Source organism: Acartia tonsa, chromosome 3 (assembly GCF_053477335.1).
Source record: "Acartia tonsa isolate MP-2025a chromosome 3, ASM5347733v1, whole genome shotgun sequence".
NCBI classification, from domain to species: Eukaryota; Metazoa; Arthropoda; class Copepoda; order Calanoida; family Acartiidae; genus Acartia; species Acartia tonsa.
In genome coordinates this window covers 13,363,486-13,386,222 of record NC_137262.1, presented here as the reverse complement: position 1 = coordinate 13,386,222, position 22,737 = coordinate 13,363,486, and the positions used below count along the sequence as shown (strand labels likewise).

General features: G+C 32.1%; 2 protein-coding genes across 2 annotated transcripts in view; one reads left to right on the top strand and one right to left on the bottom strand.

Annotated features, from left to right (window-relative positions):
• Nucleotides 1-9,333, top strand: part of LOC145313361 (uncharacterized) — a 79,006-nt gene extending 69,673 nt beyond the window's left edge. The window contains exons 18-26 of the mRNA XM_080152722.1: nucleotides 187-467; nucleotides 2,002-3,980; nucleotides 4,485-4,664; nucleotides 5,449-5,653; nucleotides 6,034-6,118; nucleotides 6,608-6,698; nucleotides 7,795-7,891; nucleotides 8,396-8,453; nucleotides 9,058-9,333. Coding sequence (XP_080008848.1) covers nucleotides 187-467; nucleotides 2,002-3,980; nucleotides 4,485-4,664; nucleotides 5,449-5,653; nucleotides 6,034-6,118; nucleotides 6,608-6,698; nucleotides 7,795-7,891; nucleotides 8,396-8,453; nucleotides 9,058-9,129 — 3,048 coding nt within the window. The 3' untranslated portion in view covers nucleotides 9,130-9,333. The remainder of the gene's footprint in view (nucleotides 1-186; nucleotides 468-2,001; nucleotides 3,981-4,484; nucleotides 4,665-5,448; nucleotides 5,654-6,033; nucleotides 6,119-6,607; nucleotides 6,699-7,794; nucleotides 7,892-8,395; nucleotides 8,454-9,057) is intronic.
• Nucleotides 9,334-9,617: 284 nt separating this feature from the next.
• On the bottom strand, nucleotides 9,618-18,524 carry LOC145313363 (uncharacterized). Its single transcript, XM_080152725.1, has 15 exons — nucleotides 18,419-18,524; nucleotides 18,047-18,105; nucleotides 17,318-17,361; nucleotides 16,689-16,805; nucleotides 16,232-16,322; nucleotides 15,713-15,750; nucleotides 15,257-15,324; nucleotides 14,465-14,553; nucleotides 14,134-14,182; nucleotides 13,805-13,836; nucleotides 12,314-12,407; nucleotides 11,780-11,882; nucleotides 10,698-11,250; nucleotides 10,501-10,575; nucleotides 9,618-10,081 (listed from the first exon to the last, which is right to left on the bottom strand). The coding sequence occupies exons 1-15, from the start codon at nucleotides 18,504-18,506 to the stop codon at nucleotides 9,662-9,664; spliced, it is 1,920 nt and encodes a 639-aa protein (XP_080008851.1). The 5' UTR covers nucleotides 18,507-18,524; the 3' UTR covers nucleotides 9,618-9,661.
• Nucleotides 18,525-22,737: the final 4,213 nt, after the last annotated feature.

Genomic DNA, 22,737 nt, shown 5'->3' with positions numbered 1-22,737 from the left:
TTCTGTTTTTTTAAAAGATTTATTAGATACTTTTAATTCCTAATTTGCTTCAATCTTAAAACCTTTAACAATTTTTACCTTTTCTATACCATTACCTTTGGTCAGGCCTATTTTACACAATTATTTATTAACTATCAATAATAAAATATATATTGCAATAAGGTAAATTCTTTTAATTTTATTTAGACTCTTGGAGAAATGTACAGAACTTCCAAGTCCTATCTATTTTCATTTGATATGAATGAAATAAGTGAAAGGAAAATACCATTCGACAAATCTTTAGAAAAAGAATATTCTAAAGAAACACTTGATCTGGCAGTACATTTCTATGAACGATATTGTTATGAAATGAAGCGCATTATGGATTCATTTGGACTTGAACAAGAAGAAGAAGTTATTCTAGGGAGGCCAGTTCAATGGAATTTTCTTCTTAGGTCTGATAAAGAGAGGTCTGCCAAACATTTGAAGTAAGTAGTTTTTTTTTATAGGTAAAGTGAACAAACCTCCTAATGGGACAAACGTCCAAAAATACACACATCCTGAAGGAATGTTTCTTTAGTAAAGCATTCTAACAATAAAAAAAAATAGATCTTCTAAATTTGATTTTAAATGTTCTAATTGTTTTAAAATTTGAAAGTAAATTGGGGTTGATTTCTGTAATCCAAAGTTGTATTGGGTTCAAAACCATGCTGTTTGATAGCCAACACCGACTTTAGGAAAACTGTCAATTTTTAGAATTTAGCCTATAGAAAAAGTTATTCAAGAAATAAATTTCAGTTAAAAATTATTTCCCTGTATTTTATCGCTATATTGGTTTATTTTTCAACTGTTTTTCTGTTAAAGGATTTTGTTCTTGTTTAGGAAGATTTTTTTATTTCATAATTCTTAATTTCTTATAACATAATTAGTACGTTTTACCTAAGATGTGTTCCTTTAGGAGGTTTGTCCTTTTAGGAGATTTAGAACGTTTGTCCATTAAGTATAACACTAGAGAGGGATAGGGCTAAATAACTATTTCTCCCCATCGCACTGTCCTTGTGCTGACTTTCAATTTGGTCATTGAAAATCAACCAATGGTGTGGTGTGTATTAACACAGCCAAGTAGCAGGACATAATTTGGTAATGAATAAGGTTATTGAAAAAGGAAGGAAGGTAGTTATCTGTATATACAAATATACCAAAAATCTGTTGTTTGTCTCTTTTGGAGGTTTGCTAGTGTACCATTTTTATAGCTTCCCTATGTCAAAATAATGTTAATCATGTTTCTCTTAAGTGTCTATAAAGGCTTTTTTATTTTAATAAAGAAGCTATTCTTGAAGATCTTCTATATTTAGAGTCAATCTGTCCATTTCTCCTTTATGATGATTTATGTAACAGTTAGAAAGAACTAATCCGTATGATTACTTTTTCTAGAGTTGGCAATCTTAATTTAAATAAATTTCAAAATTGGAAAAATAAGAAATATGGAGGAGTCACAGGAAGTTCTCAAGGGGAGTTTGGAAGGAGATAATTCCAACATCTTTTTATTCCGGTTTATTTTATATTCCCATTTTTTTCATTATTTTTCTCCACAACTAAAATATAATAAAATGAAGATAATCAAAAAAAAGATTAACTTTTAGTAGGAAGTTTTTGTTTTTTATGTCTAAAAATGTTGAATTTGTCATGATAAATTATTGGAAACATAATTTACAAGAATACTGTCTAACATAAAAATTTTGTATTGCAATAAAAAACAAACAAATGGGCACCTTAAAAATACTGTCATGTTTTTGTGACAATAAAAACATATAAGTTGCATATATCACGGGAATATGATTTTCAAGTCATTATATTTTTTAAACTACATGGTAGAAAAATGTAATTCTTTCCCTGCCATTGAACATGAAATATATGCAGTTCACAAAATTCAGGTTTAAATGCATTTTGTGCAACTACCTTTTTGCTCCAGAATAGTCTCTCCTCCAAGATCAATTTATAAACAATGATCAACAATTTCAGGCAATCCTACAAGAGTCTAAAGAAAAAGTACAGAGATTATTTTTCTGACTACAGACCTGATGGTACCAGTGTAAAGGACTGGGCTGCAGCTTGGTATAGGGCAGCCTATGATCAAAACATCAGCCATGATACTGTTCGTCCTTTTCTAAGCTTTCCCTGGATTGTTCATCAGGTTCTTTGCTCCATCAAAGAAGAGAAGTATGAAATGCCTGATGCAAGTGCCAATGTTGTTGAAAAAGTTGTGGGAGATTCTGCTATAGCAATTTTTAAACGAGAAAGAAATTATGACAAGGAATTTCATATTGATTTGCTGCAAGTAAAGCTGAAAGAAAAAGACAAAGATTTTGAAAAGTTAAGAAAATGCATCAATAATTACAATCCAAATATTCAATTTGAAATAAGTCCATATGGTTCCTCCAGTATATTTTTGTGTGATTTTAAATCAGACTTAGATATATTTTTGGGCATTGAAAAGCTAATGAAAACAGCATCTGATGAAAAATTGGTGCAGAATGTTCAAGGTCTTGACATACTCAGTCAGAAAAGACATTTTCTAAAGAACATTGTTTGTCCAGCTTTAAATCAAATTCTTAGCAAAATGTTTGATTATATTGACAATGATCTTCCTTTGATAAAAGGTGAAGATGAGGTGGGATCAATGTTTGATATAACTTGTAATGAGGATGGAGTTAAGAAAACAAACTATATTCTTAACCTATATGAAAAGGATCCAACATATTTCATAACTTTCTGGATTTTGGTATACTGGGCCAGACTAACAGGTTTAATTGTACTTCATTCAGAAGAAACTAAACATTCAGTGGTTGAGACCTCTGCAATATATGTATTCATTATTAAAATGCTTGAAACTGGAGATGTTGCAAATGTTGAGCAAGAGTTTGAGCTGGAAAATGGAATTGAAAAAAAATTGTTGCATGTCACTCAAACCCTCGAATCATGTGATGAAAATGACATGGAAAAGAAATTGGGTTATAGATTTCACAATTTCTTCAGAAAAGCATCAAAACTTGATTCTTCAAAAGAATTAGAATTGCATTGGCCAATAGAGGGAATTGAGCCAGTTGTATTGATACCAAAAAAGGTATCTGTCATCAAACAAGCATGTAAGCAGGCTTTTCATGTGTTGCATTACACCAGAGACTTAAGGCAAGTTCTTATAAATGCAAAAGATAACACATACAAAATATCAGAGGTTTTCAAATGGATACCACTTAAACTTAGTCTTATAATGAAAAATAACAAGGAATTCCATGAAAAGACCATCAAACAGAAGACAAAAGCTGATATAAGGATATCAGAAGAGCATGGAACTCCAAGATTAGGCTTCACAGCAAAAGGACCCAAATATGCAGTAAATGAGGCACTGAATGAGCTGACAGTACTGAGTAACAGTAACAAGGCTCATACATTAGGGAAAACTAAACACAAATCTAAATACTTTGTTGAAGATTCTATGCTAATTACTATCAGAAACTCTAAAGAAAGTAACGCCAAAGTATTTTTTGTTGATTCTCTGGGTTCCCATCAAGCATACCATAAAGTTCGACAAAGATCAAATTTAAAATCAAAGAATGTTCAAAATGAAAGAGATTGGAATCAAGAATATGACAAAATTTTAACTGAAAAAATAACCAATCAAATGAAAATATTTCCAACACAGGACATGGATGCTAACTGTAATCTAGAAATCACTAGTAGGTTTGGAAATGCTTATGTGCTGGACATTAAAGAACGTCTACCTAAGTGTAGCAATAGTCTCTATGTTGAAGAGATTATAGAACGTGTTGAGAAAAGTAAGTCTCAACGTAGTGATTGGTTTGAAAAAATTTTGGCGCGAAGGAAAGAGGAAAGTAAATCACCAATGAACATGGTTGATCTAAAACCTATTTCTGGACGAAAACAAATGAACATGGATATCAGCAAAAGTTTTGTTAAGATGGACCCTAATAGATCTCTTGGTAAGTAATATTATTTTATTGGTAGTAAAGCTACTCCTAATTCAATTTGTCTGTCCATCCGTCCTTCAGTCCGTAACGCTATGAATTAAATATTATTTTCTTGGCTGCAATAAAAAAAATATATATATTTTTGTATTTAACTCACTTAGTCATTTGCTCTTGGAAACTTTAAAAAAAGAACATACAGCTGTTTTTTTTTGGAAAAATTTCGCTGACCAATGAGCACCTACTCTATGTTATATTTGATTTGTTGCTCTAATCGTAATGTTAAACTTCTTACCACTGATCTTTGAATTTTTAATATGTAGATTCTGCTGATAAAAGAACATCAACACATTTTTCTTGTCAGGCTGTCAATTGTGATTTCAATTTTTAGATTTTATAAGCTTTTCTAAATGGATAAAGTCCGCCTTGTTGAATAGTTACAATAAATAATTCAACAGAAAATACTTTAAAAAATCATACAGCTTGTTTTAAAGTACTTTTTAAATATTTTTTTTTTAGGATTATCACTGTGCTTCAATCCAGGATTCTTTAATCCTACCAAGGCCAGTGAATTTATGCATCATCAAGAACTTGAAAAAAGAATCAGCCAAACTATTCAAGAACTTGGCTATGTTGATGGGGAGATTTCTCTGAAAAGAGTCATATCCCAACCATACGTGTCTATTAGCATTGACACAGGTAAAAACAATCTTTCTTAAATTTTATGCTTTGTTTTGTAGGGCTCGGACTAAGCCTTTTTAAATCTGTTTGGAAGCTTCGAAAAAATATTTTCAAAGAAGGATTGCCATTGGATTTGGGCCAGGTTAAGACTTCCAGCTTATTTTAAAATTGTAAAAGGTTGATTTCCCTAAGGCTTACAGGCGGCTGCTAAGCCCTGATTTTTAGTTTATAATTTTTTTAAATTTAAAATATAACAAGAGTCACAACATGCATAAGTAGCATAACATAAAAATCAAGGATTAAAAGTAATATATAGAGCAGATAGCACGGTATAGGGGAACCTCACCCAAAATTTTGCAGTCTATCTTGAATATTTGCAAATAAATTCACATTTTTCACAGACCGACGGGAAGGCTCTTACAAAAATTACACTTCTAGAATCATCAAAGAAGTCTTAAAGTTAAATTTTTGAAACACATGATAATTCTTACAATAAAGTAACAGGATGTTTGTCTGTGTGTTTGTAACAAAGGATCTCTCTAACCGCTGAACCGATCAGGTTCTCCTTTACAGGGTAGCTACTCATAGATCCTGGTAAGGTTTATAACTATTTTGGGGGAGGGTACCATCATCCACCCAAAAGAAATCGCCCTTAGAAATAAATCCCAACCCCCCCCCCCAGAAATTTTTTTTTATCTTAAAAACTAAAATAAAAAAATGGATTTTGGGATTCAACTTACTCAAGTGCCACTAGAGGCCTCTATAGGCGAAGCCGCTAGTGTAAACAATGAACATATTTCAGAGGATGACATGCAGCTCATTCTTACCGAGGACCTCAAGTATATAGAGCTGAGGAGCAGAAACACGACATATGTACACAGCACCATGTGTCATGGTAATGATGTTGACGCAGAGCAGGTTGCAAACTTCATCATGTTGCCAGACCATGATTGGAGATTTGCTATACAAACATTCAAGCAAATAGACAAAGATTCAGAACAGTTTAGGTCAGTAGTTAATTACTTCAGATTCATTAGCACATTTTCAAGGGTGGGAAAGGGTCTTTGGAAGGTATGTTTTCATGATTAGTACCCAAAGTTTTATAAACACGTTATTTATTTATCAGTTACCTTACAATTAAACGTTGAGACCTTTCTTAAATCTTTACTGATTGGTTCATCTTCAAACTAGCTTTTAATTTAAAGTAGGGGTAATTTGTTTATAATCATTGGGGGATATACATTTTAATGTCCAATGTATTCCCTTAAAATCCCTTAGTTTTGATTTAGGCCTTTTTAATTATTATCAAAAGCAATGTCACACATTCTTTGTTGATGTTCATGTTTTATGAAAGTTATCATCCTTGTTTTTTATTACAAAAATGTAGATTTGTGTTTCCTTCCGGTGATACAAGTAATATTCCTATAAAAATGGAAAATGGAGTTTTCAAAAAGAAGACAGACATTAGTGAGGTAAAATTATTTTTTTTTGGGGGGGGGGGAGTCAATTTTTTTCTGTTTTTACCAAAGACGTCCAAACATCTAGTATATACTGATTTTATATGTAGGTCAATCTACAAAAATCAATATATATCTGCTTCTGCATATCTGCTCTTTATATCACTTAGTCTGTCCACCATCCATGATTTTTTTATGCTCTGCTAGAAATGGATGTAGTCATCCTTGGTTACCTAAAAATTGTATACATGTTTTACCCCGATGCTTTTTAGCATCATTATACTATTCTTAAATATATTTAGTGCAAGGCCCCCAACTCATCATGAGTTGGTTGAGCTCTTTGGTAGAAATTTGGGGTATTGTCCCTTTCGTAACATTGCACCTTATGGGGCGATTCTTCTTATTTTTCACAGTAGCTTTTCTCCTATTTCTAGCACCTGCGGGGGGCTCTAACCCTGCGGGGCCAATTACCTAACCGTGTAAATATATGTATTGTTTTTTAAGGAACTCTCCAACTCATTGCTACATGTTAGAAAAATTGAAAGAATACTTCAATTTCATAAAAATGATGAGATTGGCATATCTGTTGTTAGAGGTATGAATGTTATTTATTTTATACGCTCTAAGAGGACTCTAGAAGCACTTGATGTTGGTGGGGGGCACTTGACCCCTACTTTAAATTTAATTTAAGATTTAAAAAGAAAAAATTTAATTTTAGAGTGTAATTTTTTTCTAGGGGCGATTTTTTTCAGGGGGGTAGTGGTATCCTCCCCCAAAGTAAGTATAAACCTTCCCAGTACCTAAGAGAAGCTACACTGTAAAGCAGAACTATATCGGTTCAGCGGTTATTAAGATCCTTCGTATATGCATAAACAGATAAATAGACAACCTACTACTTTTATACAAAGATATATTAATAGAAATAACTAATTTAGCTCCTTTCACCCACTATTTACTGTAATTGCTCATCATATCCCAGTTCACACATAATAGTGAATATCAACAATGAATTTTCTCATATGCTATTAAAGATAAATGACAATTCTTTTTCTATTATCATATCCGTAACTTCTCCATAACTCACTTGGTAAATCAGTGTGTATATCATGCCCTTGAGGACATTAATTTTGGATCCATCGCTATTTGCTTTTTAAAAGCAAAGCTTTTCTTTAATTAGGGTTGGTCCGTCCGTCCGTACGTCACAGACAGATAGCTCTTTTCGTTAATTTTAATAGGTTAGAATTATCCTATCGATTTAAAACTTTGCATGGTGATTCCTGTAGTAGTTAGGTACGATTTAGAAAGCGTAGGAACTCTATAATCGTTACCAGAATGTCCGTACGTCCATTTTAAACATGTTGATTTTTTATTTTTTTAACAACAAATAATTATGTGATAAAATTATCCGATTGATCTGATTTTTGGAATACTGATTCCAAGGACTACAAAGTACAATGTTATAATCAAGTCCTCAAAATGTAAGTATGTCCTTAAACAATATCTTGTGTAAACGTAGTTTTTCAACAAATTTACTTACAATTTTGTTTCTACTTTTATACATTTATATTCTTATTATTTGGATCTGACACTCTTCAAGTATTAATGTTTTCAGAGTTTCGCTTTTATGGATATTGTCATCCTTGTTTTGATGTATTGTTTGCTCCCTTAATATCTAAATTAAATACTTTTAGGAAAAACTTTTAGCGGTGAACTTCTTGATGATTGTCAACCAGTCCTAGATGTTTCACAATACTATAGGCCAGAAAAACTGAAAGAAGCCATAAACAGGTGAAATCTTCTTACGTCAATGAGTCTAACAGACTAGTTCTAATTATACAGTAGCACTGCTTCTACTCAGCTGTAATCAACAAATGAATTAATTCGTGAAAAATATGCGTAAAGGTTTCGTGATTTTGGAGGGCAACGCATCCCAATCTTTATAACTGCGTCTTTTAGATTTATTTTTCTTTTTGGCTATATTTTATTCCTGGTTCCTACTTATAATATTAACTTTAACAATACATATATTACCCTAGATGATCAATCAGACGCAAAAATCCGTCAAACTTAAAACGAATTTACAGCAGACAAAGATTTTTGTTTAAATTTATTCAGTATGAGCGATAAATATTTGGCTAATATAATTTTTCCATGTAAAAAATGTCCTTTCCTATCAATATTTGTACACTATCTAATTAAACATGTGGTCGGGTTTTTCTTTCTATTGGTTGTATTAAGTGATTGTTCATCTAGAGTCGCCATATTTATTATTAACAAATTATTTTTTTTTAGTGGCAATGAGGAAATGTTTAGAGAGTTAACAGAATTTTATTCAAGTAACTCTTTAAAGGTAAACAAATTTTAAGTAGCGAAGCTACTCTTTAATTCAAAAAGTCCGTCAGTCTGTAAGAAGGAGAATGGAAAAAACGTAAATTTCTCGGCTGGCGTTTAGGATTTAGAGCTTAAATTTTGTGTTTATTCCCTTATTGCAACACTAGCGGCTACGCCCCTAGAGGCCTCTAGTGGCACTTTAAATGTTTGATTTTTTGGATCAAGTCTCTACGATATCTATGTTGCGTTCAAGTCTCTGTGCGATTTTTTTTGTGATTTCTCTTAGGATGGTGGTGGTATCCTCCCGGCCCCAAAATAGTTATAAAGCTTCCCGGGATTTTATGAGAAGCTACTCTGTTAAGGAGAACCCGATCGGTCGGTTTAGCGGTTAGCGAGATCCTTCGGTACAAACAGACAGATAGATAGACAGACAGACATCGTTCTACTTTGTATTATAGATAGAATTTACTTAATATTATACAAATATTATGAAAATTATTTCGCGATTTTTTTACTGTCCATGTATGTGAAATATTAGTCCAGGGCAGGTTTTAGGCTATACTTATGCATAAGAAAATGTTTAATTTAATAATTAGATTAAGTTTAGATAAATATTGTTTTAGGTTTCTGATGGTCTTAAAAACTGTATTATTGGATTCAATGATTGGATGGAGAAACAAAAATTTGCATCCTAGTTTTTTAATTATTCTATTATTTTTATTTGTTTATGATTATAGCATTTGTTGATTCAGGATTTTAGCATTTATTGATTGCTTCAAGTACCTTGAAAAATAACCTACAATTATTTTAACTATTATAAATTTTATCATATTATGTTTTAATTGTTGATTTTAGTTTGAATAGATTATTGTAAAGAAGTTTGTATTACTATTCAAAAATTGTTTTAGCTGTATCAAAGCAATTTTTATTTTTTATTTTTAAATTTTATACAAAATTAAACTAAGTTAAGGAGAGCTCAGCAAAGCACTTTAACTTTTAGGCGGACAAAAAAAATATTTATACTTTGAGAGGGGGCCAGGGGGGGGGGGGTTTCAGAGGTGATCCCCCAAAATAGATCAATACAAAATATATTATTTTGTTTTCGTGAAAATGACACTTTTGTTCTTTTTAAACAGAGGCTAAATCTGTATATGTACTAGCAAATCATATTAATTACAAAGAAAAAGTTCTAATAATTTATTACATAGGAATAATATTGATTAAATCCTAATCTAATTTATAATTTTTAGGATAAATATCAATTAATGAATCATCATCAACCTCTATAATTCTATATCCTTTCTTCTTTGCTTCCTTTATTTCTTCATCTTCCTCTCCTTCTACTCCCTCCTCTTGTTTCTTAAATGCCTCCATATCGTCGGGAGACTCAACCAACTTTGTTATCATCTGAACATTTTGCGGCTCCTCAGATGGACCACCGAATGAAACAGTCATTGTGGTTGGCTCTCCCGCTTTCTTTTTGGTTTCAGCCTCCTCGGTCCCATTTGCTGTCTTGTTTTTCTGATCAAAGTCTACCATCACATTTTTGTCAGGTTCACCTTTGACAAGCACAAATGCATCTGTTGTGTTTAGGTTGTCATCATTCATATTTGATAATGATTCAAAGTTGAGTTGTAGAAGGCTCCTCTGAAAAAAAAAACACATTCTTAAATACCTTAGAAAAATTTTGAGTCAAGCAGCTGTTTAAAAACTTGGTTCCCTCTTTCCTTTAAAAACTACTAGCGGCTACGCCCTTAGAAGCATCTAAGGGCACTGGTAGGAGGGGGGAAAGTCGACCTCATCCCATTTTAAATTTGAGTTTCAATAGAGTTAAAAAAAATAATTTTTTGGGGGGGAGAGGGGTAAAGACACCCTCTCCAAAAATAGTTTAAAACCTTTCTATGTTCTATAAGAAGATTTACTGTAAAGGAGAACAATATCAGTTTAGCGGTTAGCGAGATCTATCGGGACAGACAAAAATCGCTTACTACTTTATATAATAGGATATTTGTAATGCTTTTGTCCTCTAAGTAAGAAAATAACAGAAAACGATATGAAAAACTTACAGTTTTTTGTCCAATATCAGGATGTTCCATATCAAAGACAAGCATAATCACAGGCTCGCTTCCACGGTTCCAATACTGAAATTATAAAAAAAGTTTATTTTTTAATCTATACTTAATAACAATACTCTAATCACTGTTACATAGATGCATACATAGCATGGAAAAAAATTGCTTTATAAAAAATTATATCTACATACCTGATGGGAAAAGCTTGGATCATAAATTGCGAGTTTTCCCTGTTCAAAGACAACAAGAGTGTTATCTCCCACAGCCATGCCAGCTTCTGGTAACTCGCGTCCCATTGTTGACTTGTCAAATTCAGGCGCCACCAGGGGTAGAGCCACTCTCAGGTTAAAGTTAGTCTTGGTAACATGGGGAAGTACAGCTGCTCCTGGCTCTAGGATAGTGATATACACAGAACCCAGCACACTCTCAATCACTCTGGGTATTTCCTGCAACATCATGCACACCTCGATCATCTGGCTGCACACCTCCTGTGCCTTGCTGGGAAATCCTGGCGAGTGGATAATCAGCTGCTTCTCCAAACCCTTTTGGTTGTGGCCTGGATGGGTGTGGTTGAACTCGGTGTCCGGAGTTTTGTCCAGCACCGTGACAACCTGGTTTCTGATGTCTTGCCACTTTTCCCGGACCTTTTCCAGGTTGTCCCAGTCCGCCTTGGTGTCAAACATGTCCTTTTCCCAGAATTTTGTTGCCACCAGACCAGACACATGTAGGGGAGCTTTCTGTTCTCTAAAAGATATTTATTTTTTTTCAATATGTAAATAAACATCATGATACCTTCATCAGTTAAAAAATTTTGGGGTTTTTTAAGGTTAGTTTAATGAATCAAAGATTTCCATTTGTATTTTTTATTATCTTCAAATTATATAATCTTATATTTCTTTAATTGAAACCAAGATGCTTACTTTTTACGGTGAAATTCTAAGTAAGATTTTGTACAAAAGTTGGGAAAGATAAAGGACAAAAAAGGTAAATATCTAGAACAGAAGACAAAATAAGATTTTAAATTTATATTTAAGTATCCGCTGGATTGGAACCAGTTCTCAACCATACTGCAAAATCGTGTATTGCATTGTATTAGACAGTTTTCTGCGAATATTAAAAAAATATAAAATCCGCAGAAAGCTGTTATAAATACAATGTGAAACTTAACTATTAGAAAAATGAAAGACATAGATTATGAAACCTAAAAAATTGTTTTTTTTAGAGGGGGAATAATTTATGAATTTTGTTATTTATGGGGGAATGACAAACTTACATGGACAATAAGTATCCAATATCTGCGCACAATTCATCCAACATCTTGACGGTGTCAACCTGACCACGTTTGTACATCTGCAGCTCAAGTTCCAGCAAATAGTCTAAAATGTTTTAAAAATTTAAACTATGTGAATTTTCTAAAGTTGGGGTTAAGATTGGCACCTTATAGTTTCTTGTTGGTGGTACTATTACCTAAACATCACCCCCCCCCATTGTTCAAAGTTGTTAGGCTTTTTTAAAATCAGGTGTATTTTGATATTCACAATCAAATTTCGAAATTGAATCCATGTGTTTGTGTAAGGGGGGGGGGGAGTTGTAAATTACGACCCGGGGAACTGAATTTAATCTTTGATAACACAAAGAGGGGAAAGGAAAAAAGCAATCTTATCATAGGTAGATAAACCTAAATGTAATAGAGGGAGTTAAAAAACAGGAGCAAATAAGAACAAACTGTGTTAGAAACAGAGCATTTAACCGACTAACCGATATGGGTTGCACTTAAAAGTATCTTCGTTTCAAAAATAAATCTTACCTATTATCATGGAGTCAAAAAGTTTACTCTTAGTTTGGATCTGGAAAGCCTCTTCAATGTTTGCTCTATAGGAAATGGGGTCTTTAGCGCGCTCCTGAAAAGGCAAGGACGATTATATAAAAAATCATTGCTTTGATTTTAAATATGAATTTGGTGCTTTTTGGTGCTTTCCCTTGAATTGCCAGCGAAAACTGAACCCCAATCACCCTTGTTTTAAAATAAGGGTGGGGAGTCCCTATGCTTAACCCCTGCGTGTTACTTTAACCCCATTGGGCCTATGCACTAGCGCTGCGGGGCTACACAAAACCCAATATAACATTACCAAAATGAATAAACAATCAAACTTATACTGGACCTACATAAAAATGCCGGGACTCGAACTGGGTGCACCTGATGCTATACTCTTGTTCACAAACATTGTTTGCATTGAAGAAATATTTACATAGACGTTGATATTGTTAAAATATTCCTATCCCATAGAGAAAAAAAATAAAAGAGAGGAATCGAAGCAACTAGAAGACGAAAATAGGCAGTGGGCCTAGAGGCCTACTCAGCGCAGTTGCCGCGCTAAAATTTATTGCTATTCCACTACTTTTCAAATGGGAGGATTAAAAATTATTAAAAAAATATTTTTTTACTTTTTACTATTTCCATATTTAGGGCAAGAATATTAGATTAGATATTTTCGTTTTAATGTTTTAATTAAAAATTACATAGAATTTTTTTTTTATTTAAAAAAATTTGTTCATGAAAGATGAATCCTTCTATTTCTAAAAAGGGGGAAATTTTTTTCATAATGAACATTCAGCTGATTCTGACCGCCCACGGCTGTTTGCTAAATATCGCTTTTCTTTTTATTCACATTATTATTTATGATTGACTTACAAAAAGCCCTGGGCGGTTTTTGATTTTCGTCTGCTTCTAAATTTAGGGATGGGGAAGTAGTATTTTACCATGAAAAAGGGGTGAGTATTCATCCTCTTATCCTTTTTCCTTATGTCCTATCCTAACTAAAGTTATGAAGGTTTATAGATTTTTTAAAAATAGGGTAGCTTCGCTCCTCCAAAACAGCAAGACGTACTTACCAAATGCACATTAGAAGTAAACAGAGGCAAAATTTAAGTTATTTCCGAGTTAAAGCAAAAGAAATTACATCATTTCTTCAAATACAAGCTTATTTATTTAAGTTTACTTTTGTCTAATCTAAATGTCCCGTTTTTTGGCAAAAGATCGCACTGTGTATAACATTACCAAAATGAATAAACAATCAAACGAAAAACTAACTCCCTTAATCTTCAATTTAATTCAAAAATAAGGGAATGTACGTTTTTGTGCTCAACTAGGAACTTTGAGGGAAACCGCCTGCCAGCATGCGTCCATATTTACGTGACAACCGATATAAATGCTTCTATAAATTTATAGTAGTACCAAATAACGCAATTTTAAATATTATTACAATAATCAAAATTGAATGATTGTTCTAAATCTTACCAAAATTCTAAGGCCCAAAACTTCTAAGATCTAGAAATGTTACAATTATCATTATTTTAATTTAAAATTTAAAAATTTGCTTAAAAGCACTAAATTAAAGCTTCATAGAAAAGCAGAAAACAGACTGTAATATTTGATAAGGTTATCCTGTTATAAAAGGTTTTTTGGTTTGTTAAAAAACTCGCTAACCACTGAACCTTTCGAGTAGTCATTTTTTTAGAAGATAAATAAAGGTTTTAGGATGGTTTCATGGAATTTTCCCATCTTTCAACTTTTAAATACGTATCCCCAGATGCTTGGGGCGCAGCCACTAGTAATGATAATTTCCTTGAATTTGAGATTAATCATTTTGAATTCATTTCCCAACTCTTTAGCAACCTAAACAAATAAAAGATTTTTTTTCAAATTGTATATAAAAGTAAACATACTTTTTGTACACGCTTGGGCCTTTACTCTTTATGTATGTCGATAATGTATTATTTTCAAAAAAAAATTCGAGATTTCAAACAACTCAAACTTTCAAAGTCAACTACAAATTTATCAACCATCAGAATTTTAAATCATGCAAAATACTGTTTCTTAATTGCATTAAAAAGATAAAGAAATATATTTTGTCTTAATAATGATAATTTTATATAATAATTTTCTATAAATTTTTACCTTAACACTTCTTTCAAAATTTGCTCCAATAGTAAGTTGTTCAACCAACATCAAGGCATACTTTTCTCTTGTCTTAGTAGGATACACACCTAAACATTATTATCAAATCATTAAAAGCAAAGCTTTTCTATAATTAGGTCCGTCCGTCCGTAAAGGTTGGAATTGTCCTATCGGGTTTAAACTTTGCATGTTGATTCCAATAACAGTTGGGTAAGATTTGGAAAGCGTAGCAACTCTATATTCCTTACCATATTCTTTACGTCCATTTAAAATATGCTTATTTATTACTTATTACTTTTTTGACATTAATTTTTCATGTGATATAATTATCCTGTTTTCTGGTTTTTAGAATACTTATTCCTAGGACAACATAGTACAATAACAAAGTCCAGGAAATGTCCTTAAATAGTATCCTGTATTAAAATTGTTTTGCAACAAATTTACATAAAATATTGTTAAAACTAATATATTTATATTCTGCTTTTTAAGTTCTAACACTCTACAAGTGTTAATGTTCGTTGTCAAACCATTTCAGAGCTTCGCATTTATGGATGCTGTCATCCTTGTTTTCTCTAAAAACATATTGGAATGGCCCCTCTTTAATCTTTTTTGTGCCTAACCTAAAGTATCTCCAACGAACATTTATACAAACTATACAAATGTGTAGTTGGTTTATTGTCCAAAATGTGTGACCCTTGTATGTTTTCTGAGTTTTGCAACTTACAGAGTACTACAGACCAACAAATGAGGCTTTTGAAGTAGCCTCATTACTAAATCAAATATTTTAAATACCTTTATTTGATCCATAAACTATTTCTTCTAGAGCAAAGGTCAACCATTCTGCTTCTTTCAATTCAGTGCTAAAATATGCCATTTCTCGTATCCGATTAAACCGATTAATATCCGGTGGATTAGAACCGGTTCTTAACCATACGAAAAAACTATGTCTAGCATTTTATTGTATCCAGTTTTCTATGAATTAAAAATGTACAATCTTAAGATTAAAACTCTTTATTTTAGCCCGTGCCTTCGGCATCTCAGGGCTAAAAAACTGTTTTAAATCTTATAATTGTACATTTAATATCCGCAGAAATCTGTTTATAATAAGACGCGAGAAATAACTATTATCTCATAACTTGATTTTATTTTGAATTACAAAAAATAAAATTGTAAGTAGATCAATTATGTTTATAAAAAGCGCAGCAATGATTAGCTAAAAGATAGTTATATTATAATTAATTTTCTTACCACATATTGACTATGAATTCTGCAACTGATAACAAAAGCTGAAGAAAAAACAAATTATATTACTTTATTTCTGTGCGAATGAAAGCATGATTCAAGTGACTCAATGCGCACAAATAGACGATTCAAAGATGAAAGACAGAAAATAAGCTAAGAGCAGTTTACAGCAGAAAATGGAAAGACAATATTCTAATATTTGCAGAGTCCTCGGCTTCGAATCTGGACTACACCGTGTCATACTAGAGACGTTAAACAATGTACCTACTGCTGCTATGCCAGTCGCGTGACATCAATATTGAGAGTAGGGGATTTCCTTGGCTCATAAACAGGCGCAACTCACTGTCATGCACAGTTAGGACTTCCAGGCAAAAGCTGGGTTAGTTGTCTATCGGACGAAAGGACGCTATTCACCGCAATTAAAAGACGCGTAGTATGATTCAAGGTGCGTGGAGATGTCTAGACCCTGAATCGAAACCAAGCCCCCTAGAGGTCATAAGTTATTGTACATATTAAATTAATTACCTTTTCTGGTATTTCAGACGGATTCATTTTGAGCAGATATGTTCCAATTTTCATACTTTTCTTCAATAATTCTTGTCTACCAACAACTTTGCTACAAAAAGAGGGATAATGTCAAAATACCAAAGTTTTAAAAACAGAAAAAAACCAGTCAAGACAATTTATGTCTTGGATACAGTGGCGTGTATATGGATTTGCTAGAGGGCGGGAGGGGGGGGGGGTACGAAAATTTTGACACCATTTAAAATATTTAAGAATTAAGGGGGAGTATCAACCGCCTTAGTTCTACTAAGAGGATAAATACAACCCCTTCTGCTTGCATGTTTTAATAAAAATTTTCCACAGAAACGTAGAAAATAACCCTTTGTTTGTATGGCCTTTGATTAAAGAATTAAAAGTGCACCTTTTTATAAGCTAAAGCATTTCCCATTAGTTTTTAAAACAAACTATGTAATCTTACCTTTCCCCGTCCAGGGTGTCATAAAGCATCTTAAGAATTCTCATCTTGATATTGAGACCTCTTGGGGAAGCTGGGTAATGTGTAAGGACTTCATCCTCTAATTTGAAATAGGCCTTCCTAAAACAAGCAAATAATAATGAATATAAAAGTCTAGATGGTGAATCTCTTAATGGATCCAATAGGAACACATTGTCAACCATATTATTGGTTAGAAAGTGTAAATATATTGGTATAAAAGTGCTTTTGTTATTTTCATTTCATCCATTTAATATGAAATTTATGAATTTATTTTGCTGGGAGTATTAATCATATCATCCAAAAATCAAAGGTGAATAAGTATAAACCAAGAGCCTTATCTGCTAGAAATTTCGGGTATAGTCCCATTCGTGGCAACGCCCCTTAAGGGGCGATTCTTCGTATTTTTCAGAGTAGCTTTTCTTCTATTTCTAGCACCCTGCGGTGGGCTATAACCATGCGGGGCAATCACCTAACCAATATAAACTAAGCCATTTAAAAATACGACGAATCGTCCCTTAAGAGACGTTGCCACGAAATTTCCTTACAAAAAATTGGATTACTGCTTTATTTGAAGAAAAAAAGGAATCTTAGGAATAATTTTAAAATCTTACTTTGGGTTTTCATATTTCAAAGCTTCAATTTCATCTAATATTTCCTAAAAATAACAAATAGGTAATTAGTTAGATGAAAACTCAATTTTTAAAATTAAATATGTGTAAATTCTTTTAAAAATAAAGATCATTTTACACAAAGTTTTCCATACTGTCATGAAATTTAAGAACAATAAAGTGAAAATTTAATTTTCTTGGTATAAATCTTTGAATAAAACATCATAACAATAAGGAAGAAAAGTTTTTTTCTGGTAAGGCTTCGAAACCGATTAATATCCAGAGGATTAGAACTGTTTCTCAGCCATACGGAAAAAAATGTATTGGATTGTAAAGCAGACGATTTTCCACACAAAATAATAATTCGAAAATCATAATATTAATACTAGGTTTGTTAGTCCGTTCCTTCGTTCCCGTTAACAAAACTGGTTTTAATCTCATAATTTGTATTTGAATATCCCCAGAAATGCATTAATAGTTATTTCTCGCATCGTATTATAAACGGCTTTCCGCGGATATAGAATGTACAATTATAAGATTAAAACTACTTTTTTTTAGCCCCGAGTTGCCGAAGGCACCGGCTAAAAAACTGGTTTTAATCATATGATTGTATATTTTTATATTTGTAGAAAGCTGGATATAATACGATGTATTTTTGACACAGTTTTTTCGTATGGATAAGATTCGGTTCCTATCCACCGGATTCGAATGAATACGAGAAATAATTATTACCTTATATTTATAATCTTTGTAGTTTGTAAAGTCTTTGTGGATATAATTATTTTCACAATCTAAAATAAGATAATATTATTTTAAATAGTATTTTGAACAAGGCTAAATCATCCATTAAATTGAAGCTTACAAATCAGTGGACAATCAACTTTCAAGATTAGTTTAAAGACCATACGTTACAGGGCGATTTCTTTTTTGGGGGGAGAGGCATCCTCCCCTGCAAAGGTTGTAAACTTTTCATATACCTATATACCTCCATGGAGATTCACTGAAAAAGAAAACAATATAGGTCCAATAGTTAGCGAGATCCTTTGCTACATACATCTTGTTACTTTTAAATAAGGATTACAAAATCAACAAAAGTGTTATTACCTGGGCCCTCGCATGGCGTGGTTGATGCCCAAATGATGCCCACAGAAAGGGCCAGGACACAGGCTATGCCCTGGTTTATGCTTAACATTTTATTTACTAAATATGTCTGAAATATAAAGATTAAAAGGATTATGAACAATTTTCTCGAAGGAATGGGAATCAATGAGCCATCCTATTATATAAAGTAGTAAGCGTTTTTTGTCTGTCCCAAAGGATCTCACTAACCGCTGAACCGATATTGTAACCCTTTACAATGTAGCTTTTTGTAGGTCCTGTGAAGGTTTTAAACTTTTTTTTGGGAGGGTGTCTTCACCCCCCCTCCCCGCCCCACCCCAAAAAAATATTTTTTTACTTTTACTCTTTTAAAACCCAAGTTTATAATGAGAAGAGGTCGAGCGTTTAGTGCCCCTAGAGGCTTCTATGGGACTGTTTTTATACGGAGGAAAATAGTCTCAATCAATACACAAAATAATCAATGGTTAAAAAAAAATATTAAAACCCTCTTTATATCTAAGAAATTTTATCTCTAATGATTAAAAAACATCACTTTATCATATTAAATTATATATAGAGAAACTTGTTGTAACAAAATAAAAGTGAAACTAACTTTATGGTTTATCCTTATTTCAGTTTGTCATGTGTGAGTGTGTGTGTGTGTGAGTGAGTGTGTGTGTGTGAGAGTTTGTATGTGTGGGTGTATTTGTGCGTGTTCGTTGACGCACGTAAATATGTCTGCGTGTATGCATGTGTGCGTGCACGCACGGAAGTCTGTGCGAGTTTGCTTACGTATCCTAATTTTATTACCTGGTTTATTTAACCCTTAACCATGACTTGCGTTTTTGTCATAGAATTCATACCATGTCATTTTATGTTCTTTAGGGTTTAATAGATACCATATTATATAATTTTTTATACGAATATAAATAAATTTAAGTCCAAAGACATACAATTAATAAACAAAAATAGATTGTATCTTATAAAAAAATTTTTAATACTTTAAATTTCAATTACATTTTTTATGTTCCAAAGATCTTAATGGGTAGACGGATGTTTTATGTTTTTTTTCAGGGGGGGGGGGGGGGTGACGGGTGTTAAGGAAACTCAAATATTAAAAAGAATATTTTATCTGAATATGACAAAATTGATGTATGATATCCTTATATAAAAGAACAGGATCTGTGTCTCTCTTTCTGTGTGTACCGAAGGATCTCTGTAACCACTGAACCGATATGGATCTCCCTTACAGTGTAGCTTCTCAAAGGTTCATGGAAGGTTTATTTTAGGCCTCTAGAGGCGTAGCTGCTAGTCTGACATATTTTGATACTTTATAAGATGTATTTTTGTAGAATTTAATTTAATATCTTTGACTCATAACGACTAAATAACACCTCCCTAAAAATGACATTCTGCAATACCATAATCCTATTATATAAAATGGTAAATTCACTAAGTGAAAAAGTCTTTGATACTTCCCAGTTATTTATTGAAATATATTTCGGTGGACATTGCACCCTCTTCAGTCTTGAGTTTAGTTGGATGTAGTAAGCGTTTTTTGTCTGTCCAGAAGGATATCGCTAACCGCTGAACCGATATTGTTCTCCATTACAGTGAAGCTTCTCATAGGTCCTGGGAAGGTTTTAAACTATTTTTGGAGAGGGTGTCTTCACCTCCCTCCCCACAAAAATATTTCTTTTATTCTTTTGAAACTCAAATTTAATATGGGATGAGGTCGACTTTTCCTCCTCCTAACTTAAGAGCCCCTAGAGGCTTCTCGGGGGCGAAGCCGCAAGTATAATTATATAATAACAGGAGGATATTATAACTGTTAGAAATAAATGAAATAATTTTTTTAAATAAATTGGCTGTGCAATGAATCAAATTTAAAGACGCCTAGTTTATATTTGAGGTGGCCATTTAGAAACATTTAAATATACAGGGATGAGAAGCTACATTGCATTGTAAGGGAGAAACCTATCGGTTCAGCGGTCAGTGAAATCCCTCGGAAAACACAAACAGAGAGACACACATCTTGCTACTTATAAATATATAAGGATAATAGAATAAATAATTTTCTTTAATACTTTTTATTAAAAGGAAAAAAGTATTTTGACTAATACTTTTAAGTCCACCGAATCTTTGCGTCTAATTGAATTGTTTCGTCGTAGTAGTTTATAAATTGATAAATTTTCTAAAAGGACTAGGTAGCGACTTTCGCCAAAAAAAGCTTTACAGACTGACAAATTGACCTAATTGTAGAAAAGCAATGAATAAATGCCCGGAAACCCATAAATACCTCGACCCAAAATACGTTCATAAATAACACCTAATTAACAATAAAAACTCAAATTTGCAGGAAATGTTATTTTATTTTATTTTAACATTCTTTAGGCATGTATTTGCTGATAGGTGCTTTTAAAAAGCGATCCTTTTCTACATTAAGTGTCGGTCTGTACGTCCGTCATTAAGGGGTAGCCCTGATCGTTAATCTATAAGCGAAGTATCTATAAAGTCAAGTAAGTCTTTTATGTTAGTACGTTCATACCATACTAAATATTCTGTATCTAAATAATTTTATAATAGTTTTAGACGGATATTTTGTATAGACTTCTAACTAATGTTTAATTGCAAATGCACTAATACTCAGGAATCTAAGACAATCCCCAATGTTGATACACAAAATTATTCCTTCTGTAGATTAAAATTAGGGGTTGAAGCATTTAGACACTTAACTTAATTAACCAACCAATACAAATTCAATAACAGTCCCCAAAGTTATTGTCCAACGAATAATAAAATGTTATTTAAAACTTTGGGGACTACAGTGTAATAAACAGCCCATTGTTCCCTCTTTCTCTGACTATTTGTCAATTTCTGTATATCTCACGGTCTGTTCTGCTGTGCTTTACTTTACAGAATGTTGTCATACTTGTTTTAATCTTTAATTTGGAGGTATAATAGGTATAGGAGGAATAAAATTTTAAATAACTTATAATTAGTAAATTTTATTAGGATGTTTGAGCCAAATAAAACATAAAATTATGTGCATGGTAACAAATTTAAAACAAATTATAACCACCAATGAAAATTTTAATGAATGAAAATGCAAAGAAGGTGGCAAAAAAGGTTACCAGCATTAAATAAAATCATGGCTTAAATCTAAATATTATATAGATGTTAGATTTTTTTGTCTCAAGCAAGAGTTCTCGGAAAAAGTTGTTCTGTTTCAATTATAATTTTGTTAGAATTTGCATTGACGTCTAATGGTTTTAAGCTATTTTCCAAAGCCACTAATATTAGGTAATGGTAAATTACTAAGTAGATAATTTATTCGCGAAACCTTACTTTGCTATTGCAAGGTTTGGTGATAATTGTTGATTTAACAAAATTCTGCAAAATTTTCTTATATTTTTGTAACATAATTTTATTTAAAGACAAAAAAATGTATTTAAAGGAAACAATAACAAAATAAATATTAAAGCAACGAATAATGTGAGAAAAAATAGAAAATATCAACCAGATGCTAAAGCTAAAAAGGATTAAATGTTGACTATAAATTGTTATTTAATTGACAGCTTGAGTAAGCAATTGATGATACTATTTAGTTCAAAAGAAAATTTTAAAGTCTGTATCAGAGAATTTCAAATACGATACAATAAATGATCTGTTGATTTAATGATTTCATTGAGAAAAAAAACTTAATGCCACAAATTTGAATAAAAAACTGTGACTAAACATTAAAATTTAATAATTATATAATTACTTTAAATAAGATGTAATATCTAAATTTATCATAAATAGCAGAAACTTAGTTATAAGTACAAAAAAATGCATATTTTTCAAGCTTAAGTTTTTAAAATTGACTATGTTATTTTTTCTTAATTTTTGAACTTGTTTCATTTCTTTAAAATAATGTTTATGTCTCTTGAGATCTCGTAAATAGCCTGTTAGAAGTTTCAGTAAATTTGTTGCTCCGACAATGCTTATTCTCGAAAATCAAGCTAATTTAAACTAAAGTGTATTACTAAAGACTTGAATCATTAATTCCATATTAGGATTCTAAAGTGTTAAGCATCCTTAGTATTAGTGAATCTAATAGGTTTGATTTTAATCAATTAAATGAATAAATCTTGACCATGTGTGGTTTTTAGCGGGGAGGGAGGGGATACTTGACAATAAATGCCAATGATATCCAAATTATAATAAAAACTCTTTCATCCAATGCATGGAATAAAAACTTTGGGTACTTTTATTAAACATTAAACAGCAGTGCTCAAACTTTTCAACCAGTAATTTTAATCTACAGTAGGAAAAGCCCACTG

What these genes read in the sequence shown, in the direction of transcription:
- LOC145313363 (XM_080152725.1), bottom strand. Translation starts at nt 18,506, where the DNA reads ATGTTAAGCATAAACCAGGGCATAGCCTGTGTCCTGGCCCTTTCTGTG. An exon ending in ACAAAGATTATAAATATAAG is followed by an intron (nt 17,362 to 18,046) that starts GTAATAATTATT and finishes TGTTATTTTTAG; the next exon opens with GAAATATTAGATGAAATTGA. An exon ending in TTTTGACTCCATGATAATAG is followed by an intron (nt 11,883 to 12,313) that starts GTAAGATTTATT and finishes AAAACATTTTAG; the next exon opens with ACTATTTGCTGGAACTTGAG.